Here is a 24,480-nt window from a genome sequence, read left to right on the forward strand (position 1 = left end):
GCCAGGCAGGGACTCCTTCCACGGTCTCCGGTGGACTCAGGTGTGAATGTGCTGTTTTCTGCAAACACTCTCCATCTTTTCCCCCCAAGTCTTCTCCCCCGCCCTTCCCTGCCAGCCTGTTCCTCCTGGGAACACCACCCCTTCCATCCCCAGGCCCCTCCAGCCCTAGGGCCTGAAGAACTGTTCAGCCTGCCTTAGCTGCACCAGCTAAGCCATGGAATGCTGGGGGTGGGTCTGAATCTTTGATTTTATTTATGCTGCCCCGTGTGCCCAGCAGAGTGCCTGGAATGCAGGGGAAGAAGAGAAAGTGAAAAATAAGATTTTTTCAGTGACGGCAAGCCCGTGGACTGGCCACCAGGGGGCGCGCTCACTCCTTGTGTCCAGGCCAAGACTGACCCAGTGAGAGCTGAGGCTCAGAGAGGGAGGGTCTTTGCCTGAGGTCACACAGCAGGGTCAGCCGCAGGTGCCCCGACGGCCAGCCTCACGACCCCTCCTGCCATCCATCCGCTGTCTATGGAGAGGAATCGGGGGGCCCAAAGAGGACAAGGCCACGCAGCTTCTCCTGTCCAAGCTCCCAGCATCAGGGCAGGGGTGAGACAGGACGTGGGCTTGGCCCAGCCGGTAACCGTGACCCCCTCCGTCTCTCCCCGCAGGACTTTATCTGCGTGTCGTATCTGGAGCCGGAGCAGCAGTCGCGGACGCTGGCATCGCGGGCGGACACGCTGGCTGAGGCGCTGTGCGCCCAGTGTGCGGAGAAGTTCGAGGTGGTGCAGCCGCAGGACTACCGGCTCTTCGTGCTGGTGGACGGCCGCAGCTTCCAGCTGGCCGACGAGGCGCTGCCGCACCGCATCAAGGGCTACCTGCTGCGGAGCGAGCCCAAGCGCGACTTCCACTTCGTGTACCGGCCCCTGGACGGCGGCGGGGGCAGCGGAGGCCCGCCCTGCCTGGTGGTGCGCGAGCCCAACTTCCTGTGAGCCCGGGGCCGCGGCCCCTCCGACGGCAGTGTCCACCCAGGCGGGGACGCTGGCAGACCGGCCCGCACCCTCGACCCCCACACTCACACTCAGACGCACCCACTCACACATGCACACGCACAGACACTTGCGCGCGCGCGCGCGTGCACACACACACACTCCCAACAGGGATGCCCACACGTTGCCCCGTGCTTGCAGCCTACTGAGCGTGCCTCGGCCACCGTGGCAGGACCATTGTATAAACAACGTGATCCGTGGCCCCAGCGTGCTCCCAGTAGGAGGGCGGGAGCCGGGAGAGGCCACATGCTTCATTAGGCAGAAAGGGAAACGGAAACTCAGAAAGGACCCTCCAGCCCCCTGCAGCACACAGAGCCCCAGCTCGCTCGGCCCCTGTTCACACACAGCCCCTCAGGCCAGTCCGTCTGTCCCGCGCCTCGGGCCCCCGCACCCCATGCCCACCCGATCCGATCCCCAGCCTTTCACCGGGAGGGCTCAGGTTTTCCCAAGACCGTCCTCAGGAGGAGTGGCCTGGCCACAGCTGCCCCGCCCCCCCGGAGCTGGAATGTGTTGGACTCGCCCAGCATCTCAGGAGCATCTCAGGGTGCTGAGGGGACAGGCCCCTCACCCCTGCCTCAGAGCCAACCCTCAGCCATCGGCCGGCTCCGTGCTGCCGGTAGCTCCCCAGCCCCTCCGGAAGCAGCCAGGTGTACAACGGGACCTCCGAGCGAGGCCAGCTTCACAGCTACGTGAACGAGCCCAGCCTTGGCCACGGGGGACATTGTCCAGGGCCCTCTCCTTCGTGGGCACCCCAGGACTGTGGCATTCAAGGCAAGAGACACTGTGTGGGGAGTGTTTTAATAAAAGTCCTTTTGAAAATGGCATCTTCGTTTCTCAAAGGGCTAGATCTCTGCTCAGGCAGCTAGGCCCCCCCCCACCACCACCAACAGCCTAATCCCCCTCCAAGGTGGGGTTCAGAAAAGCATCTCCTTTCCACTGAGCGCCCTGGTTTCTTTTGTTTTGTTGTTTTTGGCAGAATCTATAGGTTCCTCAAGTGGCACTAGTGGCAAAAAAAACCTGCCGGCCAGTGCAGGAGACAAACGAGTTCAATCTCTGGGTTGGGAAGATCCCCTGGATGAGGGCATGGCAACCCACTCCAGTGCTCTTGCCTGGAGAAAGAATCGCCATGGACAGAGGAGCCTGGCCGGCTACAGTCCATAAGGTCACAAAGCGTCGGACACAGCTGAAGCGACTTGGCACACACACAACATACTCTCAGGGCCCTGGGCCCCGTCTGCCCCTCAGCCTGGGCATTTCCTCTTCCTAGCACCCACACTTCACATCATTCCTGCCTCTGTTGCCTATCACAGCAATACAATTCTGTACAATCTTTGCCTGGTCAAACTCTTTATTTTTCCCTAAAAGCCCATCTCCAGAAAGCCTTCTCTGACTTCCTGCGCTGCTGGCCAGATAGTCCTTGTCCATGTCCTCCAGCCCTGTGGGCTCATCTCTGTCACAAGAGATAGCTCATCCAATTGCATCTGTCTGTTGACACTTCTGCTTTCTCCACCAGATTTGGACCCTTCCTGTCTGTGTCCCCAGCATTGATTAAAAATATGTTTGCTGAGTGCCTGTTCAATGTCAGCACTCTTCTAGGCCCTGGGAGACAGTAGAGAACAAATCAAATGCAGCCCCAGCCTTCATGGCAGTGAGCCGTGCCCACGGGGCAGGGCGGCTGGACTTCCCTGGATTATATTGCTGGGAAGCAGCCAGCTCATTCAGCTGATCAACAAACATCTGTCTGACTGTGGCTCCGGGCCAGCCCTGTGGCAGATGCAGGGATTGCTCCAGGATGCAGGCAGCCAGCCCTGGACTTTCCAGGCTTTGTAACAGACATGAGAAAACAGGCAAATACCCAGAAGCTGAGGTTAGCCAGCCATGATCCCAGGTTGCCCTTGCCTCTGCCACCTCCCTGCCCACCCCCTGGCACAGGCATTGTCCCCTTCCTGATCTTCCGATGCTCCCTGCAGCCCGAAGCTGAGCTGGCTGTGCTGCTTCGGTCCCCAGCTGTAAGGTAGGGTGCCCACTGCCTCCCACTAGGCCTGAGACTGGTGGGGATGGGTCAGATGGAGGTCCATTTACCCAAGCACCCTCTTGTCCAGTGGGGCCCAAACTTGGGGTGGGGTTGGAATTCAGAGGGTGGATTGGGCACCAGTCCAGCCCTGGTGGGAGGCAGGGGGGTCTTCTGTCCAGCTCCCAGGGAATGGGCAGAGCCAGTCAGTGACCTGGACCAGGAGCACCACTGTAAGAACCCCACGTGTGTGTGTGCATGTGTGCTCAAGCGTGGGGCCCCTCCCGTCAGGAGAAGCCAGAGAGCAGGATGGATGGGGCTACCTGGATCCTGTGGTCTGGAGGCCTCTGTCCGCAGTGGGGTGTGCAGGCCTGATCCAGGATCAAGAAAACAGGGCCGTGCAAGAGCTGAGCCCTCATGAGTGCCTGGCACTGGTCAGTGACTCCTCTTGTGATATTTATGGATGAGAAGGTGAAGGCTCAAAGAAACGGGGAGAATTAGTCTGCTCCAGTGACCTTAACAAAAGTACCACTGATGGGCCAGCTTAAACAGCATTTATTTTCTCACCATTCTGGAGCCTGAAGTCTCGAATCGGCTGGTTTTTCCTTGGCTTGCAGACAGCTGCCTGCCCACACAGCCTTCTTTCTGGGCCTGAGCACCCCTAATCTCTTCTTAGAACGCAGGTCCTATTGGAGCAGGGCACAGCTGTGTGATCTCACGTTACCTTTAGTAACCCTTTAAGGCCCTGTCTCCCAAATGCGGGCACATTCTGAGATGTGGCTTGGGGCTTCAGCACATGAGCTTGGAGGGGACACAATTTAGCCCGTAACAACAGGGTGACTTGCCCAAGATCACACAGCTGGTTAGAGGCCAGAGTGAGGTTTGAACTCAGAGCTGACCTACCCCAAAATTCAGGGCTCTCTTTACCCCACATGGCACCCCAAGTGACCTGCTTGTAGAAAACCAAAGTCAGATAAGCCTCACCTGCCAGATCCACTCCTGAGCTTGCCTGAGGGTATGGTGAGCATCACAGGGCTGACTTGACCCAGAGGTCCAAGATGCAAGTGAAGCGACCTGGCCCCTCCACTGGCCCCTAGCAAGGAATCAGTGTGTCCAAGGTTGACGGGGTCACAGGCTGTGGCATAGAGCAGGGGCTGGGCTTTGTCTCATCCCTGGCATTCGTGCCCTGTGCTCTTGGCCGGCTGGCTCCTCCCTCTGCTTTTACTGGCCTCTCCCCTGGGCCAACGGTGCTGAGAGAAGCTATGAGAACATCTGCGGAGACCAGGACACAGCCAGGCCCTACAGCTCCTCCGTCCCCAGGTCCTAGCAGTGACAGCTGGGTGCAAAGCCCTGCCCATCATGAGCAGTCCCAAACCCGCCCTGCAGACACCTGGCCCATCATGGCCTCACAAGACCTTAACGTGTTGCACTGCGTTCTCCCTAGTTAGGAGCAGGTTTCCGCTGGGGAACAAAGGACCAGCCTGCAGAGGAAGTGGGCAGAGAGAAGCGGGGGGCCCTGAGTCGGGGAGGGACAGAGAGAGGCAGGGAGGGTCTTGTGGGTGCAGAGGAGACGCGCCCCCTCCCCCTCCCCCCACAGCCCATTTCGCCGGTTTGCAGATGTGGGCACTCTGTGAGCACTCAGCTGGCCTGAATCCAAGAACTGGCCACCTCCTTTTCTTCCAGGTCATCTGGCCTGGAAAGCGGGGAGCAGCTGGGCAGGAACCAGGCCCTCCTTTCGCAGGAAGGTCATATGGTGCCTGGCTCTGGGGAGGAAAGCTCTGACTCACAGTGGCCATGAGTTTGCCTCATCCCCAGATGTCACGCTATTTGCTGGAAGACAGCGGTTTCCTAGGAATGCCCTTCCAGGAAACATGTCTTTGCAGCTGACACAACCCTAGGCCAAAAGGGAACTCAAATCTGGCTTCCAAGTCAGAAAATCTGTTCAACTGGAAGGCGGGAGGAACCTCAACTGGTTGTCAGGAGACCTGGGTCCCAGGCCAGCTCTGAGCCCTCAGTGAGATGCTTCACATCTTTGGGCCTCAGTATCCCTGTTCTTAAAATAAGAATGATTCTTCCCCCATCTCCCAGGCATGTCTCAGGGATCACACCAGCTCTTGGGTGGGAGCAGGCAGGCAAAGCCTCAGATCTTTTGGTAAAGGGAGATAAATTCAGAGTTAGACATAAGGGCAGGGAAGTTGTTCACAGCCAAGGTTCCATGGCTGAAGGGACCAGGGAGTTAAAACCCAGGCTGGGCTCCACTTGTCACCTGGCACAGGACTGTGCCCACCTGGAGAAAGGGACACCTTTTCTACATCGTCATATGGTCTATAGCAGGGGTCCTCAACCTCCGGGCTGTGGACCAGTACCTGCTGTCAGATCAGTGGTGGCATTAGATTAGAAATAAAGCGCACAATAAATGTAGTGCCCTTGAATCATCCCCAAACCATCCCAACCATCCTCCCCATCCCCACTCCATGGAAAAATTGTCTCCCATTAAACTGGTTCCTGGTGCCAAAAAGGTTGGGGACCACTGGTCTACAGAGAGTCCAGGTGAACTCACTACTGGGGGCAGCTCTGCATATTTTTGGTTTAGCGAGAGCAGTCAGCACAGGATGTGCCTGAGGGAGTGGAGGGCATGTAACCCACCTGGAGGAAGCAGATGGCTTCCTGCCAACAAGGATGCCTGAGGTGGGTCTTGAAGAATGAAGAGTTGGCCTAGAGCAGAAGGGAATCGAAGGACCCGTGAAGATTGCTGGAACTCTCCACGGTGCTCTTGCATGTCTGGTGAAGACTCATTGACAGCTTCTATTCCAGACTATCTTCTTAACAGTGTTTGGCTAGGGACTTCCCTGGTGGTCCAGTGGCTAAGCCTCTGAGCTCCCAGTGCAGGGGGCCTGGGTTCGAGCCCTGGTCAGGGGACTAGATCGCACATGTGCAAGTAAGGATCTTGCAGGTCACAATAAACATCAGCGATCCGGCATGCTGCAACTGAACACAGTATAACAACAACAACAACAAAATAATATTTTTTAAAAAGAGTATTTGACTAGCCTTGGAGGATACAGTTGCTTCCTCCTGAAAAGAGGGCAATTTTTTCTTCTGACCAATACAACAAACTAGCATCTCTCACTTTGAAAAAACGTGTCTACTCCGACAGGGCCAAGGTGGGACAGGTCTGCTCACAGCCTTATTCCTAAGCCGGACATTTCTCAGCCGGATCCAGACATGCTGTGTGCACAGCATCTACCAGGGCCCACCTCTGCATGCCCCTTAGGGCACTCGGCAGGCCAGGGGAGGCAGCAAATAGGAAGCACGTGTACCTGGGTGCTGAGGGCTATGAAGTCCTTTGTGGTGGTCCCAGGAGTTTCATATCTCCTGCCAGCACATATGACGTTGTGCAGTGACCTTGTTAACGTGCACATGGGGTAAAATCTCTGACTCTTGACAGTTTTTGACAAGGAGGATGGAAGAAAGTGAAAAATCACAGAAAATGAAATAGGAGTGTGCTGTATGCAGGCTAACTGGTCACTGAAAGATTGGGTGTACATAAAGCCTGAAGCAAAGAGTAGTGGGAGGTGAGGCCAAAGGGGCGGCTGGCCAGGTCTTTGAATGGCCCTGGTTGGCTGCACAGCGAGTCTGGAAATTCTGCACCCACATAGAACAGAACTGGAGGGGATGGGCTGGGCTAGAGGCACTCACAGAGAGCACTCCTAGCATTTAGACTGTTGTCTTGAAAGACAATGTCTCATGGAAAGATGCCAGAGTTTCCTGGAGAAATAGCTGATCCCAGCTTTGGGACAGCTGGAAATGTAGAATGAAACATTCTGATACACTAGGTAGGAAGGAAGCAGTGGAAGTTTCTTAGCGTCCTGTCAAAAGGGCTTGGGTGGTTCAGTCGCTAAATCATGACTGCAGTCCCCTCTGCCTACCTCCCTGCAACCACTAATCTACTTTGATGTTCTTCAGTTGCTCAGTTGCGTCCAGCTCTTTGTGACCCCATGAACTACAGCACACCAGGCTCCTCTGTCCTTCATTATCTCCTGGAGTTTGCTCAAAGTCACGTCCATTGAGTTGGTGATGCCATCTAGCCATCTCATCCTCTGCCGCCTGTTTCTCCTCCTGCCTTCAATCTTTCCCAGCATCACTTTCTTTTCCAGTGAGTCGGCTCTTCACATCAGGGGGCCAAGGTATTAGAGCTTCAACTTCAGCATCAGTGCTTCCAATGAATATTCAGGGTTGATTTCCTTTTGGATGGACTGGGTTGACCTCTGAAAGGGCTTGGGAGTCCACCAGGACATCCCTGGTGGCTCAGCTGGTAAAGCGTCTGCCTGTAATGCAGGAGACCTGGGTTCGATCCCTGGGTTGGGAAGATCCCCTGGAGAAGGGAAAGGCTGCCCACTCCAGTATTCTGGCCTGGAGAAGTCCATGGACCGTATAGTCCATGGGGTTACAAAGAGTTGGACACAAATGTGTAACTTTCATTCATTCAGCCAAAAATGGACAACTTGAGCGTCAGTAGAGAAGTGCAATGGATCAAAACCCAATAGAAATATGTAAATCCTCTGGATCCAGCTGCTGATTTGTAAGAGACTTGGGCATCAGAAAGACATGCTGAGCAGCAGCTCATGTATGCAATCAGTGAAGTCCAGACTGAGAAACTCCACTGATCTCCAGCCTGGACTCTTTAATGGAAATTGGAAGGGGGGGAAAAAAAGATGAGAGAATGTGTAGAATAAAAACTATAAGTGTCTAGGGATGCACACTTGTCCTAAAACCACAGAGAACACAAGGAGGGTAGTTACTTTGGGAGGGAGGAGCTATGTCTGGGATGGAGTACAAGCAGGGGCTTCCAGGGTGGCCAGTGTGATGGTTGACCCTCTATAACATGGGTGGTGGTGGTGATTTAGTCGCTAAGTCAGGTCCTACTCTTGTGACCCCATGGACTGTAGCCTGCCAGGCTCTTCTGTCCGTGGGATTCTCCAGGCAAGAGTACTGGAGTGGGTTTCCATTTCCTTCTCCATGGGATCTTTCAACCCAGGAAATCGAATGTGGGTCTCCTGCATGGCAGGCATATTCTTTACCAACTAAGCTATGAGGGAAGTCCTTAGTAATGTGGGTGGGTCCTGTCCAAACAGGTGATGGTCCTAGGAGTGCAAAGACCTTCCCTGAGCAAGAAGGGATCCTGCCAGCAGGGGGCCTTTGGCCTGGACTGCAGTTCTTCCTCTGGGTCTCCAGGTTGTAATTTTCCGTTTACCAAGCCTCCACAGCCACTGATTCCTTCCGGTAAATGTCTCTATATGTGTACATATCCATTGCTTCCATTTCTCAGGAGAATCATCACTCATGCATCTGCTAAAGTTCTATTTCTTGACTTGGATTGTAATTACAACAGTATTTCATCTTATCACTCATTAAGCATTGTACTTGTTTTCTGGATCTGCTTTTATTTTAGTGAAAAAGGAAAGTATCCTTTATATGAAAGTGAAAGCAAAGTCACTCAGTCGTATCCGACTCTTTGTGACCGTGGACTGTAGCCTACCACACTCTGTCCATGGGATTTTCCTTTGTATATAGGTATGTAAATATGTAGAAAGGGGATTCTAATAATGAATACAAACTTTTTTTTGGGATTGGGGGCCGGGGGATGGGGAGTGGCCATGTTTTGCTTTGATAAGTTTCTGTACCTCTTATGATAGAACATGTTTTGGATATAACCAGGAAAACAAAATGCTGGTCCTGGTTGTGACACACAAGGAAAGGACACCTTTCTCAGAAATCTAGTAGAAAATGGCTTAACCTGAGGGACGGAGAGTTGCTTCTGCTGGGGACCTAAGAACCACAGGAGGAGGAAAAAAAAGTCAAGGCGGTGTGACTTAGGAAACTGTCATTTATTTGAGAAAATGAACAAGCCTCTTTTAACCTCAGCGCCGTGAACATTCAAGTTTCTGCACTTGTTAAATAGTTAAATATATTTTTGTTCTACAGGGAGGACAAAGAAAGAGAGGGAAGCAGGGTTATAAGCGTAGGTAACGGTTCTAGAAAAGAGAAGAACGGAGTTTTTCCTACCTGAATCTTGAGGTGTTTTAAGAGACTCCTTTTAAAAATTCTACTTTTTGGACATCAGTCAGCCCTCAGGGTTGCCCGTTCTTGAGCTTTAGTGATAAACATTTAAACGCCATATGCTTCTTATATTTGTTAAAACCTTCAAGCTCCCCTAGATTCGTAGGACAGTAAAAGTTCTTTATCCTGGTCACGCGATTGACTATATTAAGACAGCCTCTCAGAGAAAGGATAACCTGATTAAAAACAGGCCCATTAGAAACAGAAGCATCACCCTGGAATTAACCTTGTTTGACAATATCTCTACCTTCAGTCTCTACCTCCAAACTTTAAAGGCATCTGCCACTGCTAAAGAAGACACCATGTACACACAGGTGGTCACAAGTGTCCTGGTTTAGTGTTTCTTTTTTCTTTGTTTTCTTTCTATTTAAAACAGCCCATCTAGCTATATGGCTTAGTTTTAAAAATGCTACTGAAACATAATTAGCAAACCATATCATTCCATTTGTTGTGTACAAGTCAGTGGGTTTTAGTACATTCAGAGTTGCATAACCAACTACTGATCGTGATCAGCTTCCAAACATTTTTTATCATCCCCCAAATAATCCACACCCCCATTAGCACTGACTATTTCCACATTTCCCCTCCCCAGTTCCCAGCATCATGCATCTATTTTCTGTTTCAATAGACTTGTTTATTTTGGACCTTAAATACAAACGGAATCACGTAATACAGGGGTCTTAGGTAACTGGCTGCTTTTCCTGGGCTAAATGCTGGAGCTGTATCAGAGCTTCATCCTTTTTTGTTGCTGCATAATATTCTACTGCCCGAGGAGAGTTAGTGCTCCTTTTAAATGTCTTTCACAAAGCTAGGGTGAGTATCACCCCTTGTGGGACACCAGGCCAAGAGAAACAAGGGTAACACAGGCACCCTCTGCCCTCAAAGATAACCTCCCAGACCCCGTGTGTGGTGTATACGGCAGACCCCAACACATGCTGGAAAAGATCCAAGGGAAGTGCAAATGCCAACAGAGAGAGGAGAGTAGAAGTTGAGCAAGACAGGGCACTTTCAGATACACCTTGAGGATGGGCCAGATGGAGGGGCAGGCACTCCAGGGCACAAGGCACAGGAGGCTGAAAAGTACAGAAGCTGGGGGAGAGGGGAGCTGGCAGGAAGAGCCAACCAGTGGGATGGGGAAGGGGATAGGAGACAGACAGACAGGGGGAGGGCTCCACGAGGAGGGGCCAGGAACATAAATGAAAAGGTCAGGGACCTGAAATTAATACTCAGGTTCAGTGATAAATCTTTATTTTTTAGACTTGTCCATTACTGCCAAATAAAATATAAAAGCAATCCAAAATTATGCTATTTTCTAAAAATAGTTTTCCATTTGGAGAAATTTATGTCCCTCTTCCAGAAAATCATTTGAAGACTTAAGAGGTTCTGACATCAGATTCGACAGAACAAAGACTCTTTCACTGGCTACAGACGTCCCAGTGAACTTCTCACTCCTCAAACGTCATGGGCAAAACACCCTCTTAAAAAGCAAATACACCCTTCTCAACACAGAGCTTCCCAAATCTCTGGGCTTTTCAGAGGATCACACAGGACCTGTAGGTGCTGGGGGAAGTAGGTAAAGGTGAGCAAGCCATCCTGGGAGAGGCCTGGAGCGAGCGTGGCTCCGGTGGCCCGACGGCATCCCTGGGAGGACGCAGCCGCTGGGGCTGGGGGTGCGGAGCCTCCCTCGGGCTCCAGCTGTCCAGTCTGATTAGCACACATTCTAAGGGACGGTGATCACATTCAGTAAAGCTTCAAGGAGGCAGTGTTTCAGTAGTAGCCATGGCACACCTTGTTCATGGACAATTTTATTCTGTAAGAAACCGGAAGAAGGAGGTGGTGAGCCAGAAGTTGTTCAACTCGGAAAAAATGAAAACAGAGAGAACCCACCAGGGAACAGGGAGTCGTGTATGACAGACCCACCCAATCCAGCACCCCTGGGGATGCATCTGTCTTGAATTCCTCCACAGTGAGAGGCAGAAGCAAACTACCCACATGGAGAAGGGGACAGCAGAGCTGCATGTACCCTTCTACTTTCAGAAGGACCCCACCTCCTCACCTTCCCACCCCCACTGACCCTTTAAATGCCAGGTGCTGGCTTACCTGTCAATTGGATAAGGGTTTTCACAAAGGTTGACCAGCACGTACAAACGTCTCAAAGCATACTCGTACTAGAGGAAAACCAACCAAAAAGACACGATCAGACATCATCACTTTATAACACGATCAGCTCCTAACTTGGGAATACGTGCAGCATCTAGACCAGTGGTTCTTGGGACTTCCCTAGATGTCCAGGGGTTAGGATTCTGTGCTTTCACTGATGAGGGCCCAGGGTTTGATCCCTGGTGGGGGAGCTAAGATCCCATGAGCCATCTGGTGCAAAGCCAAAAAAAAAAAAAAAAAATTAGGCCAGGGGTTCTTGACCTTTACTGAATCAGGGATCCCCCCCTCCCCAACTTTGGATAATCTGGTGTGATTTATAGACCATTTCCCAGGAAACATGCACACACACAGATTTGCAGCACTCTACAGCAATCCTATAGCTCCTTCAAGTCTGGGTAAGGACTCCTGGATGAGAAACTCCTGGCCCTGCTCCCCTCTGTCAGCTCAAACCTCCTCCGGCAGCCTGGCTTTGGGTCTAGAACAACTGACGAGGGAGACGTATGGTAAGTGAATGCCAAACCAGATGGCAACCAAGACTGAAATAACTTGGAAAGCACTTCAAGGGAACCTGGGACCTCACAAGAGGAAGAAAGAGGAGATTTGCTTTCTGTGATTCCAAAGGGCAAAAAAGTAACATCCGATGATAAAGTATTTTTAAAAAATGGAAAACTTAAGTTATTAAATAAAGAGACTTCTTTGTTAAATAAATGAAAAATAAAACTGAGATTCTCTTAATAATGGAGAACCATCTCCTGAGTATAATATTGCCAGGTGGCTCAACCTGGAAAAAAAAATCTGCCTGCCAATGCAGGTAACTCGGGAGATGCTGGTTCAATCCCCCGGGTGGGGGAAGATCCCCTGGAGAAGGGAATGGCAACCCACTCCAGTATTCTTGCCTGGAGAATCCCAAGGACAGAGGAGCCTGGCGGACTCTAGTCCATGGGGTCGCAAAGGGTCAGAAGTATCTGAGGGTAATCATGGTCTGCATATCACAGCCCAGACAGAACTTTCTGCAATGATGAAAATATTCTGTAACATTCTCAATTCAGTAGCCACTAACCACATATGGCTCCTGAACACTTGGAGTGTGGGTACTGTGGCTAAGACACCAAGTTTTACATTTTGTTTCATTTTACTGAATGTACATTTGTGTTTAATTAGCCACCCACAGTGAGGCTATAGACTACTATATCAAAGAGCACAAGTCTAAAGCAGGATTTGGCAAACTTTTCAGTCATGGGCTGGATAGCAAATATCTGAGGCTTTGTGGGCTGTCTGAACTACTCAACTCGGCCACACCATGAAAGCAGTCAGAGATTCTGAGTGACTGAGTACAGCTGTGGCTATGCTTCAGTTTAAAACTTTATTTATAAAACACACAGCTATGGCTGCATTTCAATAAAACTTTATTTATAAAAACAGGCTGTGGAGGAAAAAAACTCAACAGTCTGTGGGCAGGAACGGGCCTGTGGGTCACCATTTGCGAATAACCCCTTCCTTGAAGGATCCAAGCATCACCTAAGTGCTGAGCAAAGCGGAAGGGTTTTTAGGTACCTTCCAACCCTGACATTCTACAATCTGCAGAAACCAGGTACTTTCTTCTCCAAGCACTAGGGCCTGACTTCAGCAACAAACCCTGGGAAGAGGTCAGAACAAACCCAAAAGGGAGAAAATCTGTGTGGCTGGTGTGAAGGGCAGGGATAAGGGTGGAGTTTGGCAAGGAAAGCACAGCATGAAGACAAGGAAGTCCCCTTCAAAGGCCAACAGAAACACGAGATGAATAGTCTATAACTGGTAAATTCTCCCAGCCACTGGGACAGTTAAGAGTGTCTGCGACCAAGACTGGGGGGCAGTCAGTGAATTTGGACGACCTTGCCCCTCTCACATCCCACCAAAGGCGACAGAAAGGGTCTGCTGCTGTTTCCTTTCACAAGACGGAACCTTCTACAAGGCATGCACCTGGTGTGATACCCGTGGACCATACTAACTCGGGTTTGGAGTTGAAGGTGCAGAGGAAGGCCAGGCTAGCTGGCCACGGAAACCTGGGAGCAGAGGCCGGCGGCCCCGGGGTCTGGGCTTACCGTGGGGTTGTGCCAGTTGAAGCAGTGTGAGCGGAAGTGCGACACGGCCTTCTGGTAGCATGTGTGGTTTGTGAGCGGGGCTCTCTGGGACAGGAGCCTGTCCACCTTGGTAGCGGAGCCCGAGACCAAGGTGACGATTTCCCGCACTGACTTCTCAATGATGTTCATGGCCTGTGATGTGACATTTTTGTTTTTTTACTTAACACAGTCTCTCTTAGAACCCTGGACTGGTTAGATGCTTCTTTCACACTGCCCCCACTCCACTATGTTCAGAGGTGCCAACAGATGCTTTCTGCAGCAAAAATTGTGCACGCAAGGCTTCTTTATAGCTAGAAACCTCCAGAAATACCTTGCCTCTTAGGGATCTTCTAGCATGGCGGGAGCATTTAAATCTAAATACCTGAAGGGCAGGTATGGCCCAGACTGAGGCGGCAGGGGTGGTGGTGGGGGGGCTGCATAGAAATTGTGTCCCAAAATAGACTGTGGTCCAATAAATGGTGCTGTGTGTTCACAGGCACCTCTGTCTGTTCTAGAAACCAGCAAATGCTTAGACAGAATGATCCTTTTCTTCCCGGATAATGAAAACCAGCATTACAAAGGGGCGGCTGCTTCCACATCAACCAAAACATACAATTGAGTCCCCTGACCCTCCCATTCCCCAGCCAGGGTTTGTTCCACTCATGCCCGAACATACCCTGCCCTCTGTGTTTTAGACCAGCAGTTTTCAACTTGTCTAGGACCACGGGGGTCCCCCAGATTTCTTGGGGGCTCCATATGTCCTTCCTTTCTCAGCTATGTATCTGTGTGAGGCTACACTTTCTTTATATATTTCAACCAGAACTACAGAGCCCAACAGAGTGAATGCAGATACAGGAACGGGGACCAAGCTATCTTCTATTATGCTGGACACAAAACAGATTTGCAAAAACATGTTGTGATGCCACTCTTCTAACTCACATTCTTTTGATCTTAGAAAATAATTCTTTTTTATAGAAAGCATATTAACACAAAATGGGTTTATTATTATTTCTAAATGAGTTAATATTTTACAAATCTCAGTATTCATTTCTAAAGCAGTAAATACTGATATAACCCACATAAACAAAAGCTCTTTGGGATCAATACTTTTAAGAGTGTATAGAGGTCTAAGAGGAAAAAATATGAGAACTGTTGTATTACACTGTGATAACAACAACAAAAGAAACCATCCTGAGGTAGCTAACTGTCAGAATCATGAGATATAGGCATTTAAGACAGTTTACATAGATTTTTTTTTTTTTTCATTCTTAGAAAATTCAGCACATCAGTCTCTGGGCTGTGCTGATTGTGGGGTGGGGGTGGGGTAGGGGAGGGGAAAGTGGGGTAATGGACAAGTTGGGCGGAGTCAGCACAGCTGGCTTTGTTGGAAGGACAGCCAATCTCTGCCAGGCGTCTCGAGAGTACACGCCTGGTGGTTCTACTCACACAGCTCGAATTTGAAAAGAAATTCAACCAGTTCCAGACAAACTGACGAGCTACTGAAAACAAACCTAGTTATCATAAAAGATTGCGCAAGCATTTTAGGAAGAATTTGGGGCAGTGACTATGATTTCCTAAGTCAGCAGAAATTTTTTGTGGACTGGACTTTTTTTTTTTAATATGATTAGCCACTAACTCACCAAGCAGCAAAGTAAAAATGTCTCCCAAGCAACTAGGGGTAAATAAAGAAACATCCACGTGCCTTGGCTTCTTGGCAGGAGACAGGCCCCCTCCTTTTGCTTCCTGCTTCAGAGAGGTCAAGGCCAGTTTATCAAGGAAGAATAAAGCTGGCCACTCTCCTGCTCATTTGTGTCCATTTCACAGTGAGTAAAGGAAGGTTTTGTTTCCCATATATTCCCGGGTGGTAGGAGGAGGGTGACCCCAGAGCTCCATCACCTGGTTCCCACCAACATGGAACTATGGTCAGGAGGCAGAGACGGGGCTCACGCACGCTCCGCGGTGAGGCTGGGGCCTGCAACTTCGCCACCACTCACCTCCAGAAGCCTGTCAATCTTCTGGACAAGACGCCTGGCCTCCTGCACATCGTTGGTGCTCATCAGCTTCCTTTTCATGATGGAGAGAGGCACCTCGGGGCTTGGAGTGAGATCAAGGCGACTGACGGGGGGCAGCGAGATGGGAGAGCTAGCTTTGTGTTTCAGACCCTGAAACTGCATCAGCTTCATGGCAGAGATGGACTGGGGAGGGAGAGAGAGTCGGTTTGAGTGGGAGGAGCAGAGATGCCAAACGTACCCCAGGTCCTTGAGTCCACAGTTCGCCCAACATGGTTTTGGGACCATGGGAGGGTCACAGTCACAGCCTGAAAGCACGAGTTCCGTCCTCAGCAGTGGGCGAGGTGATGCATTTGAGCACCTGAAATCCACCGATGTTGAACTTCGAAGATGCCTGGCACCCTTTGCAGCAGAACTGCCCCAGTTCCGCCCAGCTTGGACCAGAGTCATTTCAGCCACAGGTGACGCTGGGTGGTGTCACCACCACCCCTATGCTCACCTGCCTGCCCCTAGTGACAGAAGGGAGGAAGGACAATGCATAGCACCTGGCAGGTTAGAGCTGAGGTCTGAGTCCACTGAGATGGGAGAGCTAAAGCCACAGAGTGGGGGGCAGACTTGGCATCAGGGTCTAACCAGTGGGACCGACTGCCTGGCTCTGTCTGCCCACAGAGGTCACTGCAGACTGGATCCCAACTAAGAGGAGAAGAAATGGGGCAAGTGATCATGTTCCTAAACCAAGCAACACTAATCACTAATTACCAAAACACTAATTTAGAAACAGTTCTAAAACAAAAAAATAAAATACATGTGTGCGTGCTAAGATGCTTCAGTTGTATCAGACTCTTTGCAAGCCCCTGGACTATAGCCTGCCAGGCTCCTCTGTCAGTAGGATTCTCCGGGCAAGGATACTGGAGTGGGTTGCCATGCCCTCCTCCAGGGGATCGTCTCAACTCAGGGATCGAACCTATGTCTCTTTTGTCTGCTGCAATGGCAGGCGGGTTCTTTACCACTAGCGCCACCCAACACAGGCATACATATATAGAAATATAATGCTTAGAAAAGATCCTTCAGGGGACCTCCATGGGGGCCTAATGGTTAAGACTTCACACTCCCAATGTGGGGGGAATGGGTTCAATCCCGGGTCAGGGAACCAAGATCCTGCATGCCAAGTGGCACACCCAAAAAATCAAAATCCTTCATACCTCCTCAACCAAGAGCAGACATGGCCAATGCTAAGGAAACGACAGAGAGCAGAAAGCCCAGGGCAGAAGAGCTGCTGCCGGTAACTTCCCCTCCCCCCAATCCCCCAACGAAGCCAGGGTGGTGCCATCTTTGACCCTGCCTCCCCCGAGTCACCCCTCCCTGGCTTCTTTCCACTCCTCCCCTCCACTACCCCCCTCTCATAAGCCTGACCAGGCCCACAGCCTCCTGAGTGCATGTCTCATGGCCTGTGACTGGCTCCAGGACCCTCCCATCCACATGCTACCCAAGAAGTGCTAAAGGTAACAGCTGGACTGACTGGCTCACCAGTTCTTCTAGAAGGTCAATGCTTATGTGGGAGGAATTCCGGGGTGAACTCTCAGATGGTGGCAGGCCACTGGAGTAGGGCAGCTGGCCATACAGACTACTGGGAGCACCCCCCACCCCCACCCCCTCCTCTGCACATCCCAAGGGCTGGCCCCACAAGCGGTACTTGAGGCCCAAGCCTTCAGCAGCCACCTAATGTGACCTCTGTCAGGACAGCCCTGATGGACTTACCTATTTGACCACCTAGGTCCTTTCATAGCTGGAGGGGATAAACATCTCTAATTTAGAGCCTACGGGTCAAGATAACATCCTGCAAGCACAGGAAGGCTGGACACATCCAGGGTTCCAGGGGGCAGAGCCACAACGCTCGCAGGAAGAGCTTATTCGCTAACCTCTCACCAGGCGCTAGGTCTGTGTTCAGTGCTGGGGATGTGCCGCCAACTTTTGGCTCCCAATCACCTTGCGCGCTAGGGCTCTGACCAAAGAGGAGACAGAGACCCGGAGAGAACAGGTAGGTGGCCCAAAGCCGCAGAACTTTGTGAGTTTGAACCTGAGTCTGATTCCAAAGCCTGGGCAGACTCTCCAGGACAGTTGGCCCTGAGAGACAGAGCCAGTCCTGCCTCAGCCATTCCTCACCCGCCTGGATCCCGGTTCTTTTCGCCGAGTCAGCCTAAGACTGGGGTGTCGTCAGGCCTGCGAGGCCCCTACTCACCTTGTTCCCATACTGCATGACGTGGCTGGTGTTGGTGTGGGATTTCACCACCTGGTACTGCTTGTGGAGGGTCTCTTTGGTCAAATCCTCCTGCAAAAATGAAAATGTTTCAAGCCCTCTGACCCTCGCAGCTGACAGCTAAGCCTCCACCGAACAGCTGGCCCCCTGACGGCTCACCACGTCTGAATCTTCCATCCAATTGACGCTGTACCAGTCCCCCAGGAATGTGGCCCGCTCGTCATCGTAGTAACAGGCGAAGGAAAACTCCGTGGGGCTGGCAGCCGTAGTTGCATAAACTGCAAGGAATTAAAGACATCTGTCAGTCATGTTTTATCCTCAGCTGTCTGAGGGTTCCCCTGGAAGCTTGAGTTCCTCCTCCTTTCCTGGTGTAATCAAAGCATGTCCCCTGTGATCAACTCAAGGAGAACAGGGAGACCCCCTACATCCAGCCCTGTTCACTCAGTTACAGTAACTCATCTAAAATGAAAGGTGGAGGAAAGAGAAGCCAAATGACAGACACTGGCTACAGTGAGCAACCAGGCCTGCTTAATGGGACATCAAGCTGCTTTGGAAAAGCGCTAAGAGATCAGAATAGCTGAATCTTGGAAGGATATGGACCTCATTTCATTTCCAGAGAAAAAGAACATTTACTAATATTAGAGAAACATTTAGGTTGACTGAATCTATGAGCTACCACTTACTATCTAGCTACCATGGACTCAGAGCTATGCTGGATAAATGTCATCACTTAAAATGTAACTCTGCAAAAAAAAAAAAAAGTGTAACTCTCCCAACAGACACTGTCTTTATCCCCATTTTACAGATGGGGATAACTGAGAGTAAAAGAGGATAAGTCATCTGTCCAAGATTAGATAGCCAGCAAACAACACATTGCAAAGGACAGAGGCCAGTCCAGAGACTATAATTGTGGACTTAGGCAGCCCTACTAGACCCTGGCAGAACATCACAGAGCAATATCACATCACCCCCTGACCACTAATCCTCCAGGAGTAGAAGCCCAGAGCTGCCCACAGGTATCCCCCTACTTCTAGGCACGAGGCTGCCCTAGGCCCCTGCTTCTGTAAGACACTTGGTTCTTCCCATAGGCAATCAGCAAATGTCCATTTTCACTGCAGAGCACAGTGCTCACCCAGCCCAGCTCAGAGGTCACTGTGCCCACCACCTACCATTGATGTCGGGTGGCAGGTGGTTCATCATGGACCCAGACTCACAGGCTTCAATGTAGAACACCATCTAGGAGGCAAATGAGACAAGTGAACTCCCCCTGACCAGGCACAGACCTCTCATCAAGGCCACTTTGGCTCTGCCCACTCTCTTGACCCATTTCTCAAGAGACTTTCACTTTGGGGAGACACCTGTGCTGTAAGTCTGACACTGTTTCCACTGTTTCCCCATCTATTTCCCATGAAGTGATGGGACCGGATGCCATGATCTTCGTTTTCTGAATGTTGAGCTTTAAGCCAACTTTTTCACTCTCCTCTTTCACTTTCATCAAGAGGCTTTTTAGTTCCTCTTCACTTTCTGCCATAAGGGTGGTGTCATCTGCATATCTGAGGTTATTGATATTTCTCCCGGCAATACTGCAGATGGTGACTGCAGCCATGAAATTAAGACGCTTACTCCTTGGAAGAAAAGTTATGACCTACCTAGATAGCATATTCAAAAGCAGAGACATTACTTTGCCGACTAAGGTCCGTCTAGTCGAGGCTATGGTTTTTCCTGTGGTCATGTATGGATGTGAGAGTTGGACTGTGAAGAAGGCTGAGTGCCAAAGAATTGATGCTTTTGAACTGTGGTGTTGGAGAAGACTCTCAAAAGTCCCTTGGACTGCAAAGAGATCCAACCAGTCCATTCTGAAGGAGACCAGCCCTGGGATTTCTCTGGAAGGAATGATGCTAAAGCTGAAACTCCAGTACTTTGGCCACCTCATGCGAAGAGTTGACTTATTGGAAAAGACTCTGATGCTGGGAGGGATTGGGAGCAGGAGGAGAACGGGACGACAGAGGATGAGATGGCTGGATGGCATCACTGACTCGATGGGTGTGAGTCTGAGTGAACTCCGGGAGTTGGTGATGGACAAGGAGGCCTGGCGTGCTGCAATTCATGGGGTCACAAAGAGTGGGACAGGACTGAGCGACTGAACTGAACTGAACTGTGCTGTAAGAAGCTGCTGCCAGAGGCTATGGATGCTGCTGTCATACAAACCAGAAGGACTTAAATTTGGTATGGCTAGTAGCAGCAGTAGTGGTTGCACAGTCCTGTCTGACTCTCTGCAACCCCACAGACTATAGCCCACCAGGCTCCTCTGTCCATAGAATTCTCTAAGCAAGAACACTGCAGTGGATTGTCATTCCCTTCTCCAGAGGATCTTCCCGACCCAGGGATCGAACCCAGGCATCCTGCACTGCAGGCAGATTCTTTATCATCTGAGCTACAGGGAATATCCTTGTGTGTGGCTATAAAATAACATGATCTATCCGTTGAAATAATGAAGGAAAAATGGAGCCACACATGATGCTAAGGAAAACTGATTTTCCATCCAATGCAGTGTACAATTTTCAGGAGCAAAACACGTTACTCACACAAACATGCCAGAGCTATGCAGATTCCATACAGGGTGCAAAAGGGGCTAGAGAGGGCCAAAGGGAGAATAAGGTGGTATTTTCCTCTCCAACTGCCCCAGACTGGTGACAATCCTAGAAAGAGCAATCTCCGAAGTGTCCCTGGGCTAGGAGCATTGTTGGAAAAGCAGACCCTCAGCCAGCCTCCCCCCGCCCCCCCGAAACACTGAGCCAAATGCTGGGGGTGGGATCCATACTGTGTTTTTTGTTATTTTAACTTAATTTATATTTTTGACTGCACTGGGTCTTTGTTGCTGTGTGCAGGCTTTCTCTAGTTAAAGTGGGAGGGCTTCTCATTGCAGTAGCTTCTCTTGTTGTAACGCCTGGGCTCTAGAGCTCAGGGCGGCAGTTGTAGCACACACACTTAGTTGCTCCCAGGCACATGGGATTGTCCTGGACCAGGGATCCAACCCGTGTCCCGGCAGTGGCAGGCAGATTCTCAACCACTGGACCACTAGCAAAGTCCCCACACTGTATTTTAACAAGATTGCCAGTGATTCTGACCTAACAGCTGAAGCTTTAAGAATCACAAAAAGGTTATTCCTGGGAGATCAGAGGTCAAGACTGACACAAAGGACACCTTCCCCCCTCCCAAAAAAACACAGCCAGTCCAGAGTTAGAAAGCCCATCACAGCACCACGGGCTCTGCTTCCACTGCCTCCCTCACATCCCTTCCCCAAGGCCGCCCCAAGCACTGACATTACCTTTTGGTACCTCTTGTGTTCGTACATGTAACGGATGGTCTTATTCAGGTCCTCTACATGAAGCTGAAAGGTAAGAATACGGACACTCAGACCAAACACATCAAGAGAAACCATGTGCTAGATAACCCACTAATCAAGCCCTAGTGATACCTTATAAATTCTTATTTAGAAATCCTTAGAGCTAACCATGGTGCACAGCATCATCCCAGAGTGTCGTCAAGGGCTTTGTTTACATGCAGAGGTACTTCCTTATCACTTTGTCCAGAGCACTCAGGGGCTGTGTTCTACGACTGCGTCTCGTGCAGGCACCCAAGTTCGGGGACAGCGACTGATACTGTGATGTCAGCAGACACACAGGGAAAACTTGCCAGAAGAGATGCCTCTGGATAGATTTCAAGCTGCTAAATGCAGCCCCACACTCACCAGCTGCACACAAACCACCCCGTAGAACATTAGAGACACACATCACAGGTGTACTGCCAACACGGAGGTTTTGTTTCCCATTCTCCCTGCTTGCCATTTTTTTTTTTTTTTTTTTTGGCTACCCTTCTCAGCTTGTAGGATCTTATTTCCCTGACCAGGGATTGAACCCGGGCCCTTGGCAGTGAGAGTGCAGAGGCAGAACCTCTGGGAGTACCCCATGGCTTGTTTCTAAAACACTAAGAAACTCACTTCTTCGTCAGGAAACACCAGTATCCCAGTGGCTCCATGATCCGTGAAGTAAACGAACACGTGGTCCTTGGGGCCACTGCCAAGAGACACACAGACAAGCATGAGAGTCGAAGTGGGCCATTTCCTATTTCCGCCTCCGTGTCTCTGAAAAGTCACCCCAATCAAAAAACTTAAGGAGAAGCCTGAGGATTACAGTCTCTCAACCAGGTAGGAGGAGGAGCACAAGAGACCGCTGTCTGGCTTGTTCCCTTTGATCCCACTGAATACTACTCTGAACCAAGAGGCATATCCCAGAGCCTGGAAGGCCAGGACTCAGCAGACAGCCCAGGGTGATCGGTAGAGTGGGGGCCTGTAGCCACTGGGCCTCACCCCAGGCAGCCACACTCTCCTACTAGATATCCCCAAAATGAGGAAGGGAGCCAGGACCTGGCGCCAAACGTGGTCCTGCAATTCCGACTGCCCTCCAGGGCCCTCAGCCTGCACACAGCCTGAGACGCCCACTGGTGCTCCCTCACTTAAGGGCCCTGTTCCAAGATGGCAGAGATGTAAGAACTCACTGGGAAGCAACCTGGTTCATCCCACTCAGACATCCCTCTCTGCTCTAACTCACACGAGCTACCCATGTCCAGGTCTCCCCTCAGATACGAGAGGAGCAGCACCAGCTGCCTAGTATCTGAAGCCATGCTCCTGAGCTCCCTGACATTACGTCAAAATGCTTCATAAAGAGATGCTACACGAGACATCCCTCACCCACGGAGAGCAGGGCAAGCACCGAGGTGAGTTTTCTCCAACATGGAGGTTTATCAATGTCCTCCTCTCACTGGGCTGACCTGCCATCAGAGCACAAGGTCGAGGGGAGGCTGGGTGGGGGTCCTTCAACCTGACTGGCCGCAGAGCTTCACACTGGTCTCAGGGTGTTTCGATAGACTAGTAGCAGGTTTAAGCGATGGAGAACACTTCATTAAGAGTAACAAGGGACCCTGGATCATAGGGTTAATTTGTTACAGAAATGGCTGCTGAAAGAAGCCACAAGTTCTGTGCAGGCTGTCAGGACAAAGGTCCCCACGCTGCAATCTCTCACCAGTAAACAGGCCGGAAGCAAGAACAAGGCCTGTATGAATTCTCGATTCTGGAGTACCAGGTCATTCAGAAAACAGGGTCAGCCATAAACAGACGTTACCTCTTTAAGACCTTTCCAGATCCTATGCCCTTCACTGCTTCTGCATCACCTCTCAACACAGCAAGGAAATTCTCCGGGGTGACATTCTACGAAAAATTGGGAGTCAAAATCAGATGCAGCAGACACTTCAAACCAGTGCGGGTGCTGAGTCTGTAGCAGAGGGCCCAGGCCATGACCACACACCTCCAAGGCTTAAGGATGAAGGGCAAACACTCTGCCACCAAGAAAGACCCAAAGCAAGGTCAGTGTTGCTGGCACACGTGCATGACCTTGTCTCAAGCATTGTCTTGTCTTTGGCTGATGCCGTTCAGCAAGCCTGCCATTCCTTCTTGACCATTATAAAGCCCAGGAGGAAAAACCCAAAGATGCTGGAAGGGAGGGACAAACAGCAGAGGAAGAACACGTGGCCTCAGAGAGACAACAAAGATGGAGACGGAAACTTCAGTGCCGACCTTTGCAACTGGCTTGCCTCCTCAAAGGCTGAATCCCAAAAACACCCCTTAAAGGCAACTTTGTAAAATGATAACTGATTATTAAAAAAAAATTACAGAAAAGCACAGAGGAAAGAAGATAAATCACCAGAAATTCCACCACCTAAATTTTGGACATTTCCTTAAATAAGTCTGTGGAAACAATTTCATAAAAATGGGATCAGCTATCTCATATGAATGATGCATCTGATTTAATTGTTCTTGAATTTAAAAGAGAAAAATAAAACTGGAAGAACTGCCAAATTTCACAGAAATGTTTCTCTCTCACAAGGAATATTAGTTCCTAAAAGATTCCACTGAAATTAAGAAAAAGAGGGTATGAAATCCAGGAGGCTAATGAAATTATAGTGTTTTTAAAAATGTACCAATGTACTGAGTTGGCCAAAAAGTTGTTCGGTTAAGGAATATATTGTTTAATAAAGTTCATTGTGAAAATGAAAAATGTCTTTTATTTTTATTTAAAACGAACAAACTTTTTGGCCAACCTAATATATACCCTCAATCAATTGAGACGGATACAATTCTTTGGAAGTGATATACTATTATAATAATGGTGGGAAACTATCTCAGCAAAATCCAGAGATACTACTTTGTACCAGGGCTGGCATTTCAGAAAGCTGATTTTCAGAAAAGGACACAAATAATTTATAATCAGATTAATGGCAGTATCTTAAGAAAATCAGGTATTATAGAAAGAAACTATTGAGATTTAAAGTATAATAAAACTAGAAATAAAAGATTGGTAGACTACCATTAACATTTTTTTTCTTTTCTCTCTGCTTTCTTTCAAAATTCACAGAAATTATGCCTCAGGCACAAATCTCAATATAAACACAAAACGTTGGCCAGAAATCCGTCTAATGAGGTCCTGATTCCAGAAGAACAAGAAAGAGGGGGAAATCATCATTGAAACGAAGCAGACCCTGCCGGCTCTGACCCCGCGCTCTGCCTCACCTCGCCCGTGTAGTCCTTCGGCACCCCGTGGTACACGTCTGAGCCGTTGGGCCTGTTGATCACAATTCCTGGGGTGGGATTCCTGAAAATCAAAGGATGCAGTGAAGCACACAATTCTATATATCTCTGAAATCTGCATCTTCATAAATATGTTCCGGTTATGCATAA

General features: G+C 50.1%; 2 protein-coding genes and 1 non-coding gene across 5 annotated transcripts in view; 2 read left to right on the forward strand and 1 right to left on the reverse strand.

Annotated features, from left to right (window-relative positions):
- RIN3 (Ras and Rab interactor 3) overlaps nt 1–1,850 on the forward strand; it is a 132,906-nt gene extending 131,056 nt beyond the window's left edge. The window contains exon 10 of the mRNA XM_027957334.3: nt 654–1,850. Coding sequence (XP_027813135.1) covers nt 654–974 — 321 coding nt within the window. The 3' untranslated portion in view covers nt 975–1,850. The remainder of the gene's footprint in view (nt 1–653) is intronic.
- Nucleotides 1,851–7,339: 5,489 nt separating this feature from the next.
- TRNAY-GUA (transfer RNA tyrosine (anticodon GUA)) lies at nt 7,340–7,411 on the forward strand. Its single transcript has one exon. It is a non-coding gene; the product is annotated as a tRNA-Tyr (tRNA).
- A 2,977-nt stretch (nt 7,412–10,388) lies between these two features.
- The window catches only part of LGMN (legumain), a 37,262-nt gene continuing 23,170 nt past the window's right edge, over nt 10,389–24,480 (reverse strand). For all 3 annotated transcript variants that reach the window (XM_004017957.4, XM_042235389.1, XM_042235388.2), the window contains exons 4-14: nt 24,313–24,394; nt 22,868–22,953; nt 21,688–21,763; nt 21,016–21,078; nt 18,857–18,923; nt 17,847–17,965; nt 17,670–17,759; nt 15,416–15,616; nt 13,404–13,574; nt 11,263–11,330; nt 10,389–10,972 (exon numbers count right to left, since the gene is read on the reverse strand). In XM_004017957.4, coding sequence (XP_004018006.2) covers nt 10,930–10,972; nt 11,263–11,330; nt 13,404–13,574; nt 15,416–15,616; nt 17,670–17,759; nt 17,847–17,965; nt 18,857–18,923; nt 21,016–21,078; nt 21,688–21,763; nt 22,868–22,953; nt 24,313–24,394 — 1,066 coding nt within the window. In that variant the 3' untranslated portion in view covers nt 10,389–10,929. The remainder of the gene's footprint in view (nt 10,973–11,262; nt 11,331–13,403; nt 13,575–15,415; nt 15,617–17,669; nt 17,760–17,846; nt 17,966–18,856; nt 18,924–21,015; nt 21,079–21,687; nt 21,764–22,867; nt 22,954–24,312; nt 24,395–24,480) is intronic.

This window comes from Ovis aries, chromosome 18 (assembly GCF_016772045.2).
Source record: "Ovis aries strain OAR_USU_Benz2616 breed Rambouillet chromosome 18, ARS-UI_Ramb_v3.0, whole genome shotgun sequence".
NCBI lineage: Eukaryota > Metazoa > Chordata > Mammalia > Artiodactyla > Bovidae > Ovis > Ovis aries.